We start from the raw sequence: 11,934 nt of genomic DNA on the forward strand, positions 1-11,934 counted from the left end.
ATTTAATCATGATATTATAATATGGTTTTTAATTCCAATCAATTTTCCTTCGTGATAAAATATAAAGCTCTTGAAAACTATTATTTATTGCTAAATCTTAAGGAGAATTAAAAACAAAATAATGGGTTAAGAACTCTAAAAATAATAATAATAATAATAATAATAATAATAGGCCAAGAAGATGAAGAATAGATTTTTAAGAATGAGAATATAAATACCATACCGAACACAATTCCCATTTTAAGTTGAGAATGCATTTTTCACTTTGAGAATGTATTCCAAGAATGCAAACCAAACACAGCCTGAATATGATCTGAAGCTTCTCTTCACCCGTCTCCGCTGCCGACCTTTTTGCTCGTTTTGGCTTAAACCATCGTGACTTCATGTATTGGAACATTACCCCTCCCTCTTTTGCTGCTCCTGTGTTGCATTTAAGACTTGTAATTTGGGCAAAAAGGGTCGAGTTGCTCTAGAGAAGACGAAGCATGGAGGAAGAATTCGAAGACGACATACCTTGTTCTTCCATTGCTGTTGATTCCATCACTCGTTTCGCAACGGTAACTATCTTTCCATTTTCTTCTTCTCCTTCTTCTTCTTTGTAATATTATTATCGCTCGAATGAAACTGTGATGGCGTTTCAGGCAGGAACCATCTGGGGTTTGTGTATAGGTCCATACGATGGTCGGAAGAGAGGTAAATGAAACACTGGTACTCTTCGATTCCTTTTTTTTTCCCCGTGATTCAATCAACCCGAGAATTTGAGATATGAACTGAACTTCTGTTTTGGTTTTAGGTCTTGCTGGCGTTGCTCGTGCATCTTTTGTGGTAGAACTCTCTCTGATTTCAGTATTATTGCAACATTATAGCCCATTGCAAAATTTAACCATTTATATCCTTATCAGGGTTTATGAACTTCATGTTTGTCTGATGGTTGCCTTATGTGACTGTCTCTTTTACAGGTAAAGTCAGCTGGCAGATATGGCTTACAATCTGGTAATTCCCTCGACGTGGAATTTTGTAATATAGCAATGTGTTTGTGAATTGCTTTTTATCATTGGGTATCTTATGGGCATCTCTGATGCTACCGGCAGAAATAGGAAGGAGAAACAAGGCTGATTGATTTCTTGTTTTAGGCCAGTTTTGTGTAACCTGCAACTCTTTATTTATTTCTAAATCCTGATCTGTTTAGCCTGAAACATTACCGATCATCTCTGTTCATCTGTCCTCAAATTCCCTATCAGTGCACTTTTTGTTCCAGTTATGATTTCATACCCATTTCATTTCCTACTAGTGAATCTGTTGTTCCAATTATCATTTCATACCCATTTCATTACCTTGCTCTCTTCTGGCCGCTAGCTATTTTCAGTCCAATTATACCCTGCTATACGTAACTCTCATTTCCCCTCTTTAGCTACTAGCACTTTTGAGTCTAAAACCCTGATTAGGGGTAGGGTTTCCATAGTGCCAGTGTGCCAGCAATCTCAGACTACTAGTGTAATACCAAATTTAACTCGTTTATGTCAATATAATGACAGCAAAGTTCTTGATACTAGAAATTATCTTGAATCCTCTCTTTTGACAATGAAAAAATAGCTACATGTATACATCTCTGACATTGGAACTCTGTCAAATTTCATCTGGCACGGAAGTACTGAGTATGCTTCCTTTATCATGTCTCTTGCTTTCATTTAGAAATATTGTTTTCTATCCACCAAATTTTCACTGCTCCAAATTTAAAAATATACTTCTTGCACATTCACTTGCCACTGTTGACCGGGTATGTCACACCCCGTTCACACAGAACCGGGCCAGTGACCGGGTTAACACCGGTTAACCCAAACCTGCCAAGATCATCTGATACAGTATTCCACCTCAGCATACACACAACTAAGAAAGAGCTCATCAGTTCAGCGGAATACTTGGTTTACCTGTGAATATTCCTATAATACATGATACCCGAATTGTGATACAATAGTTAAATACATGTGGGCCCGAAGGCATGATATTTACACAATAAAAGTATAATTCACACATCAAGTACACAATAGGAATCATCAAAAATCAGAGTGTACAGCTCAGCTCGGTATCAAAGCTTAGAGCTCAGCTCGGTATCAAAGCTTGAGCCCAGCTCGGCATCTCAAGGTAGAGCTCAGCTCGGCATCCAAAGTGGAGCTCAGCTCGGTATTAGAACTGCGGTCCCGCAGCACAACTCTCGCACAAGCAATCAGTGCCGTGCTCTAACTCCTCAGGGACCCACCGGTCCTCTTCAGGGAACTCAACCGTGGGACCCGCCCCGTGCTCATCTGGTTGATGACCTGCAAAATCATCTAAAAGAGGTGCACACGTGGGATGAGCTCACTAGCTCAGTAAGTGAAAAGATGGACCACACAGCAGTCCACCCAACAAATCACAACCATATGCACTATATGTTATGCAATACATTTTTAATCACATCCACCTAAGCAACATTACTAAGTCCTTGGTTTTAGTGCTACTACAACCACAGTGCGCGTATACTCCGGGTACGAGCCGCGAACTCCCTCCCGCGATACGCCCATAGGGCTGTTGGAGAAGGCCCATCGTGAGTACTCAGAAAAGTAAAAACATGCCGACCACCGACTCTCAACATAAAATAAATGACAGAAATTAAAGGTGCTGACTCCAGCAATTTAAAAGCAGTACGATTGGCCCTCTTGAATATACCACCGGGGTTGCCGACTGTCCTAATGACCAGTCGGGCGTAATGTCTAACCGCCACAGTGACCCAACAACCGCGACCACTGCTTCCCCCCAAATGGTAACCCAACACCTTAACCCCTGTTGGGAAAGGTCGTAGCACGGGAAGATGATAATCCTAAACCGCATGCTCCTATATGACAATAGTACGATTGTATAGTGCCACCGCGTCCCATACCACGGGCCACCAATGCACTCGTTTCTAAGCCGACTACGGCATCTATTCTATTAATGCATCATGCACAATGATGTCCACATTCATCACATAAGCATATCATCACTTGGCATTTAGAAAATAAACACAACACCCATGCATAACAATGTGAGGATGACTAATCTATATAGCATTTTCATGATGACATGGCTAATCTAGATACAATTAAATTAATGCCAAACAATGCCTTGAAACAAGGCCAAACGTCATCTCTCCACTTACCTGTAGTGTACAAGGACTCACGCTTGGTACGGGTGAGATCCGGTGCGAGAAGCGTAGGATTTGGTAAACCTATCATGAGTGAGTGGGGTTAGTATTTCACCACTTTGGGATCAAGATTAACACAATCCAATGACACGATCATGTTAAGAATCCTAAAAGAAGGTCACACGTCCATTTTGGGTCCAATCGGACGTAAAAATCACGTTCGGAGCCTCTCGGGTGGGTCGGACAGCCCACCTGCCTGACCCACCAGTCAGACCCACCGGTCTGGACCGGCGGGTAGGTCGGCCCGCCGGTTGTGCCCGAGGGCCTTGCCCTCTCAAGTGGGTGCCCACAGGCGGGCCAAATGGCCCACCGGTCTTGGCCCACGGGTCTTGGCGGGAAACTGCTATTTCTTCCCAAACTTCCCCCAACCTTTGGGGATTCAAATGGGGCTTTTCCAAATCCATTCTTCACACATTCAAGGTCTCATAAGATGGTTCTAACCTAGATCTAGGTTAGATTTAAGGAATGGAAGCCATCTTACCTTCTTTGCTCAAAAACTCCTTCAAAACCCCAAAATCACTTCAAATCCACAATGCTTATCCGACCTTGTAAATACTTCTTCAAATCCTTCAAAATCAACACATAAATCATCTATTAAACCTTAGGTTCATCATTTCAAGGGGGATTTACAAGACCTCAAGAAACCCTACCCAAATCAAGGGTTTTACTTGGGTATGGTGAAAGTTTAAGGAACCCAGCCTTTGCTCACCTCTAAACGTAGATCTAGTGTTGGAGATCCCTCTTCCGACATCGGAATGGGAAGATCAAGCCTCGGCGCCGCTGAAATCCATCTCTTCTTCCTCTTCCTTCTCTTCTCCTCTTCTTTCCCTTCTTTTCTCTCTCCTCTTTACTCTTCTCACCAACGTACGAGTGTCATAAATGAGAAGAGAAAAAAAAAAGAAAACATAAATGCTATATATATACTTCTTAAAATAACTAAGTATTCACATGGGTGGGTCACTCAGGTGGGTGGATGCGCCCACCTATCTGCCCACCTGAGGGCCAAAACTTGGGATTTTGACAGAATTCGGCCCTCGGCACGAATCTCACTCTTGGCATACGATGTAATATACGTATGCGCCTTAATATACGGCTACATACCTGCTTTATCCGTACATGGCCTTATGATAGGTGCATGTACATGGCTTGGGTACACCCGTCTCTTCTGGCACTGGCTCGGACTTGTCGGGCCAGCCGGTGTTTAAGGTCACCCTTGCCATCATAGTCCATAAGGATCCCGCTTTAACTCTCTCCGGTTCGGGTCCTGCATGGTTAAACCGGGTCAACCGTGTAATTAGACCGGGTTTAAGAAGTAGGGTATTACAGGGTACCCTTATGATCTCTGTTTAGACTTAGATTTCCTTGCATGTTTTCTACTTTCCTTCATGTTGTTGTACTAACCCTAATTGATAAGAGTGTACTGTATTATAGGCTTTGTAACTTACCCTAGCAAAGCTTGCTAGCGCTAACTGTTGCAGTCTTATTGGATCCTATGTTAATCCATTTTTCCCCTAATTTGATAATATGCTTTTCTCTTCTATGTTTGGTATTAGGACTTTTTGCCGGAGTCTTTTCTATTACACGGTGTGGGATTCAACGATACCGCAAACGGAAGGATTGGGTCAGCTTCCTGATTTTATTTTCCCTTTTTTTTAATCTTTTCCTAAGCAACTTACTTTGCACGTTTATGCCATATTTTGTTGAAAGAAATCAAAGGATGCAAAACCTAGGATTTGTAAATTTCTGGTCCCATGATGATGGATTCCTTCCCTCTTACCAAAAGAGGGAAGCAGACAATGAGTTCTTCCTTTATCATAAAATAGTTTCTTTGTCACCCAATGTGTCCTATGAAATCTTAGTGCTTCTCCTTTGGACGACTGATGAGTTATGCTATAGCTTGATTAGAGGATGAAAGTTTTTTATGGTAGTCTTCTACATCTTGTTTAATTTGTGTTTAGCCATTCAATTTTCTATTTCGTGAAGGAGAATTTAATGGATCATTTTTCCTGGAGTTCAAAGAAAATTTTTCACATATTGTCAACATAAAAATATTTTATTGATTCCATCAGAATTTCTGGATATTCTAAGTCCTGACAGAGGCATTACTATTGAGCTACAAGCCTACAACATTACATTTGCGATCGTGTCACTTCCTTATCCACTTCGTCACTATAGTAGGTTCCTGTAAATATTTTCAGGCTGGAAAAGCTCTTCCTTTTTCGCCTCCTTGAATGCATTATGGAACCCAGTAATCTAAGAATTTCAGGGAGGTTTTGTTATATAAGAAAGGATAAAGAAGAAATTTGCTTTTCTGGGCTGAATGGACCAATAGGAAGGACTTTGATCATCCCTGCTCACAGTAAGGGCCCTGTCTCATGCAAAGACTCCTCTCTCGTTCAAGTTCCTTTGGGGTGTTATTGGAACTAAACGAAGTGGCTAAAATTGGTAGGTGAGCAAAACTTACAAGATTTTCCTTCTTGCAAAGAGATGTAGTGCTGTTGGTTGAACATAGTCGTTACTAGCAATGATTGCTTACATATTATGCAAAACTTTTAGCCTGGTTACAACAGGGTAACAGTCTTGTAGTGGGAGAGATTTTGCTTAATTGTTGAGGATAAACTCTGCCAACCACCAGGAACCATATTGTGTACTAAATTCATCTGGTAAAATTTGTTTTTGATTCTGAGATGAGAAATTGCATGGCTAAAAATATGCCTCTAGTGTTTCCTTGTGCTATGATGTGAAGTAAATGAGGGTTCTACAAAAAAAAAAAAGGAAGTAAATGAGGCTGGAGAAAACATCAATAGCATTGGATCATTAAAGTATCATTGTTTCCTTGTTCACTTTAATGATTCCATGTGGAAGTAGACATCCTCAATTGTCCTGCTACAAAATCTTTTGAAAAACAGATACTTGGCAATTTGATTTTAAGGTCTCTGGCTCATGTAAATAGATTCTTGCAATGGAAGCTGACCAGAAGGAAAATGGAAACATAGATCATAGCTCTAGTATTACGTTTTTGTTGAGATAATCTTTTCACACTCATACGTGTCCCAGAGCTTAGTCCACAAGAAGTTGATATGGTCGAAAGTCCTTCTAGATGTTACCAACTGATTGCGTTGCAATCCTTCCATTCATTGTTGTTTTCACATTCGATTAATGCATGAACTTCACGACCACTTGACTGAGAAATGGAGAAAATTTTTCATTTTGTTTCATTGTTGCTGAATTCATTCTTGTTGCAGTGGGCAGAATGTAAGCTTCGCCCCTATTCAAGAAAATTTTCTGAACCCCTCAAAACACTTATTGCTAGACCAGTCTGGTAGATGTATTGACTAATCAAGGGGGTTCATACATTGGAAAGGTTGGGGGGGGGGGGGGGCACCCACATCACCTATTTCACATATTTTATGTAGTTATAAGTCGTATTTTGTTGGTAAGATGGGGCTTGATGATCTGATAAGACATGTCAAAGTTTCCTTTTACAGGTGAATGCGTCAATTGCGGGTGGCATTGCTGGGGCAGCTTTTGCTGCAAGGACCCGAAGCTGGATTCAAGTCTTTGGGATGGCAGCTTTAGTGTCCACCATATGTTCCGCTGCTGACTACTCAAAAACAAGCTAACTCATCTCTAGCTGGGTGCCTAAGGTGGGATGAATGTTCCCCATGCATCTCCTTCCCCTTATTTCAATTGTTCATCCCCGATCTGGTAATCCCATATCACAAATATAGATAAGAAAGATCCATATTTTTCTGTGTGCTTTATTTGTTTTTTTTTTTTTTTTTTTTTTCAGCTGTTCTTAACTCTTAAGTTTAAGAAGTTTTGGTCGTTGGACATCGGGTGTTGTTCTGAGCTATTTATTATGGTGCCCAAGTTCAACATCTCCCAACTCTGCCACCTCAAGACAGCGTGTACTATCTAAACTAAGTTATGAAATCTTTCGAATTGTTAAAGGGGAAGTGACCCGGGTCAGAATAATGAAGATGGGTTCATTTTCCGTTTTGTTTAATTGAGAACTGTAAAATTTTGAAGACTGCTGAGATTCTCGAATACAAAGTGGGTCACATGGTTGAGATGCATTGCAGAAGTTGGCATTTAGCCGATTCAAAAGTCTGTGCGTGTATGTTTGGTTAGGCATTGGTTTGAAATTAGCCTTGCAATTTGCTAGGTAACAGCCTTGAATTCATCACAGCAGCCTCTACCAGAATTCCGAGCTATTGTGCAGGATATTAATGTGCTTACTTCTCCACTTTCATATTGTGTTGAAGCCAAGAGACTTTCAGAGAGATGGCATCATTAGTATTGAATTTACTTGGATAGTTCCTCTGATGGCGCAATTTTTGTCTGAGTGGAAGACGGGCATAATCTGGTCCCCGCATTATTCCATTTACCGATCTTGTTTTTTTCTCCAACTGTGTTGAATTCACATTAGTCTCAGACGTGTGGCCTTGTCCAAGTTGTTTTGTACACAGTATTTTCCCATTTCCCATCCCTGTCAGGGCACTAATGAGTGCCACCTTATTTTAACCTAAACCCACTTGGTAGAATTTGTGTCAATTTGTTTGACAAGCCTTGCAGGAAAGTGTCGAAGAAATACATCTTGGATCTAGGCACAAGTTTGGGCAAGATTGTTCTATACGGCTCTGTTATTGGTATTGTAATTTAAAAATACCAAGTTTTTTTTTTTTTTTTTTCAAGCTTAAGTGCCTACTGATTTCAATTAAGACCCACATAGGGGCTAAGAACAGACTGGCCTCAAAGGCCACATTTCTTAGAAAGCAATAAAATTAGTGCAGCCCAAAGACCGATGCATTTGAGAAGAGTTGGTCAAGTGATGAACCCTCAAGTAATACTCCACTGAGCACTACAACCCGCCAGGCTTAAGCCAAGGTGTGAAAAATAAAAATCCCCAGTTGGGATGGCTTGTTTTGGGCATTTGAGGGGGTGTTTGGTTCGGTAAATCAAATGGTGTATGTATCGGATATGAATGTCAATCTTTTGATAGACATTCTTTTGAATTATGTTTCTTTCTGAAAAATTGTTTGGTTGCCTTAAGGCTAGTACATGTTTCTCACGGGTTGAGATATTGGCTTCCGTAGAAAACGTCTTTCTGCTTTCTCCTTTTATACTAGGTGGTAAAAATGTTGCTCAAATCTTAGTTTAAGTGTTGAGGTAAACTCAGATTTGGAACACATCCTTTGTAATATGGTCATTCATGGAAAATAGGATGCTCACTTATGAGGGTCATCCTAGTGGAACCAAACAACTCCAAAAATTAAGAATTATCATTCTAAAGAATGTCATCCAAAGAATTTACTGAACAAACAACCCCTGCAGGATCCATGATGCTCATGTAAAGCAGCAGGATCTAGCGCTTTAAGTCTGCTTTGCGGTGGAGACATGCCCATACCCGTGTGTCTTTAAGGTCTATATAGAGAGCCACCAAAACCAGCTTTTGTGTCACATGACAGTGTTTGATGGGTTCAAATTTCGTAAACATATTACTCGTACTTTTCAGCCTTTCAGGGCAATCTGTATCTATTACAAGAAAAGGTTGTGATACAGAACAGTTTGAGAAAAGAGGATGTGGACTATGTGGATTGAAGAAGTTTTCAAAAATATTTGTGGCCTTATCAGAGTCGTTTTCATTTAATCTACGGATAAAATGACCACAATGAGTAATCCATGCAGCAAAGCAAGATGTTTCAGTTTTGACTTTCAACCTTCTTTCAGATAGCTACATTTTCCCTTTTTCCAAATAATAAGTCCCTTATTTAAGAAAAAATCTTGCATGTTGTGGAAGTGTGGAAGTCATATCATCAAATTCAAACCATTTGAATGTACTTTGAATCGCATTTGGTACAGGAAGAATTTCTTCATCATAGGCATCAGTGCCGGAGTTAGTGATGATGGTGAGGAAATTCTTCCTCCCCCATCGGTGAAAGAAAAAATTTTGCCATTGATAAATGACTCAGAGGAGTCGCAACCAAACACCAAAATATATTGAGCCAATTGGCACTTGAAAGTATGCCACCTATGATGAAAATATTTAAAAAAAAAATTACAGAATAACAAAGACAAAGGTAATTAACTGTAATAAAGAAAAACCCTAGAAAACTAGGACAAGGTAGAAATAGAAGATTCAAGTAAAAGGCCGAGGCTGTTGTTGCTGCTGCTACCATTGCTTCTAGTCTAGTTTAAAAAGGAATGAGCAATAGGTGTCGATGATGCTCATGGTGATAAAAGAGTAAAGAAGAAGAAGAAGATGATCAAGCGGACACGTCGGTGGCAGTGCCTTCTTTGTGGTCGCCGAAGATGCGCTGACGGAAGTCGGAGACCATGAGTGGGAGACCCTTGCGGAGAGCGACAGCAGGTTCCCACCCCAGGAGCTCCTTGGCTTTGGAGATGTCTGGCTTCCTCTTGTGTGGGTCATCCTCCGTGTTGGGCCTGAACTCTATCTTTGCATTTGGGTCTATGGTCTCCTGCACTACCTGTGCCAACTCCAGCATTGTGAACTCCCCTGGGTTCCCTAGATTGAATGGACCCACATGTTCTCCTTCCATCAGCCTCATCAACCCCTCCACCTGTTTTCATCAAACCAAAAATCCACAAAATCAACAAATGCCCACATCATCACACCATCCGTCACTCTGACTTTTCAACAACTAATAATACAAGTTTTTGTTTCTCTCTTTCTATGTTGTGTCAAATTTAACTTGAAAAACCTTGCCTTCACCCAACCATTCCATGAAAGAGAGAGAAAAGGCACCTCCCTCCCCAGGTCTCACCCGACCAACTCACCCATGGCCAGCCCCCACTAATTTGGAAGGAATCAACTTTTGTTTTTGATTTGAAATATAGAACTGTTTAGATGTTGACTTTTCCTTGCACACCGAAACCTCTTCCTCTCCCCAAAATAGATATTTATTAAGTAAATTAATTAAAATATATTAATGCATAAATTAATTAACTAATTAATCAATTCAAGTTTCTGCTTCTCTTTCTAGGTAGGGGTTTCAAAAAATTTGACCAATCAAAATCAGAGTGAACTGAAATCAATTGACTGAAATCGATTGAAACAGATCATTCGTACCCCCCCAAAAAAAAAACGTGAACACCGATAAATCCAACATTTTTTTGATTTCTGATTTGATTTTTTTGTAGAGAAATAAATTACAAGGTTGTTGTTGTGATGGTCTCACCAGATCTGACACGTATTGGAAACTCCTGGTTTGCTTCCCGTCGCCGTACACCGTCATTGGCTCCTTCCTCAGTGCCTGCTCGCATCCGTAACAATCAGCAAAGATGAGAAGAGAACCCAGAAATTTAGAGATAGAGATAGAAAGAGAGAGGGCCGGGGGGGGGGGGAAGAAACCCACCTGAGCAACAAAATTACTGACGACACGACCATCGTCTATGCACATACGGGGACCATAGGTGTTGAAGATACGAGCAATCCTGACCTCAACCCCTGCTCCTCTGTGGTAATCCATCGTCAATGTCTCTGCCGTTCTTTTCCCCTCATCGTAACAGCTCCTTACACCTGTATGATGTTTTTTTGTTATTCCAGTGTTAAATTCTCTTAAGTTAGGGTTAGAGAGAGAGAGAGAGAGAGAGAGAGAGAGCGAGAGAGATGTACCAATGGGATTGACGTTTCCCCAGTAAGTCTCGACCTGAGGATGTTGCAGAGGATCACCGTAGACCTCACTGGTGCTAGTAAGAAGGAAGCGGGCACCCACCCTCTTAGCGAGCCCAAGCATATTGAGGGTACCCACCACGTTGGTCTTGATGGTCTTGACAGGGTTGAACTTGTAATGAACAGGAGAAGCAGGGCAAGCCAGGTGATAGATCTGATCCACCTCCAAAAGCAGCGGCTCCACCACATCATGGCGTATCAGCTCGAATCTTGGGTTCCCAAAGTGATGCATTAGGTTTTCCTTCCTCCCAGTGAAGAAATTGTCCACTACGATCACGCTATCTCCTCGATTGATCAGCCGGTCCACCAGGTGGCTCCCCACGAACCCTGCTCCACCCGTAACAACGATCCTCAGTCCCTTCCGCTTCAGCCCTAGCGGTACCTTTCCTCCCGAATTCACCATCCCATAACCCCCTCTCTGCTCGTACACTGTCCTATGCCCAACCAACCCGTTCGATCCCGATCCCGATCCCGTCGGGAAATACACATCACGGATCGGCTCGTACTTGTGGCCGAATCGCGATAGGTTGGAAGACGACGGAAGCATCATGAAGACGAGGGTTGCGATTGCGATACCCACAAGGACGAACACCAGGCGCTGCTCTCCAAGCATGTATCTGATTGGGCGAGTCACCGACTGCCATGGCTTCGGAGGCTTCGGCGAGTACACATACGCCGAAGGCTGGCTCTCGTGCCCTCTAAATGTCAACTCCGAACTCATCTCCCCCTACTTCTTCTCCTTCTGGTTCAGGTATCTACAATTTTTTTATTTCTTCCTCAGCGCAAGAAAGAAATGAAGAAAAAGGAAGAAATTTGAAGGGTTTCTGTACGAGATCGAAAGAGAAAAAGCCCAGAAGCAGATCCCCAGAACCCTTTTAAAAGGAAAGGAGGGATCTGGGGGGTCAGATGACCTGAACCTACAAGCACATCAGACCCTTTTCAGCAATTTTCGCCGGAAACTTCGCTCACCGCTGCGTGGCAAAGGCTTCCTTTCGTGGCGAATGCTCATTTCTCCTCTGTT

The 11,934-nt window shown here is 41.8% G+C and overlaps 2 protein-coding genes across 3 annotated transcripts; one reads left to right on the forward strand and one right to left on the reverse strand.

Moving 5' to 3' along the window:
• The first annotated feature begins 265 nt into the window (after positions 1–265).
• On the forward strand, positions 266–7,673 carry LOC122091926 (outer envelope pore protein 16-4, chloroplastic). Of its 2 annotated transcripts, none has more exons than XM_042662174.1 (7): positions 266–557; positions 642–693; positions 794–825; positions 960–993; positions 4,771–4,838; positions 6,706–6,864; positions 7,012–7,673. In XM_042662174.1, exons 1-6 carry the CDS (start codon positions 486–488, stop codon positions 6,838–6,840), a joined length of 393 nt encoding a protein of 130 aa, XP_042518108.1. In that variant the 5' UTR covers positions 266–485; the 3' UTR covers positions 6,841–6,864; positions 7,012–7,673. The 2 variants fall into 2 exon arrangements, 1 of the variants encoding a protein (XP_042518108.1); XR_006144065.1 differs by having other exon boundaries at positions 269–557; positions 6,706–6,925; positions 7,011–7,673.
• A 1,524-nt stretch (positions 7,674–9,197) lies between these two features.
• On the reverse strand, positions 9,198–11,934 carry LOC122091838 (UDP-glucuronic acid decarboxylase 4-like). The gene is made up of 4 exons (XM_042662009.1): positions 10,857–11,934; positions 10,597–10,760; positions 10,420–10,494; positions 9,198–9,801 (listed from the first exon to the last, which is right to left on the reverse strand). The coding sequence occupies exons 1-4, from the start codon at positions 11,632–11,634 to the stop codon at positions 9,487–9,489; spliced, it is 1,332 nt and encodes a 443-aa protein (XP_042517943.1). The 5' UTR covers positions 11,635–11,934; the 3' UTR covers positions 9,198–9,486.

The sequence above is a fragment of the Macadamia integrifolia genome, chromosome 10, assembly GCF_013358625.1.
Source record: "Macadamia integrifolia cultivar HAES 741 chromosome 10, SCU_Mint_v3, whole genome shotgun sequence".
NCBI classification, from domain to species: domain Eukaryota; kingdom Viridiplantae; phylum Streptophyta; class Magnoliopsida; order Proteales; family Proteaceae; genus Macadamia; species Macadamia integrifolia.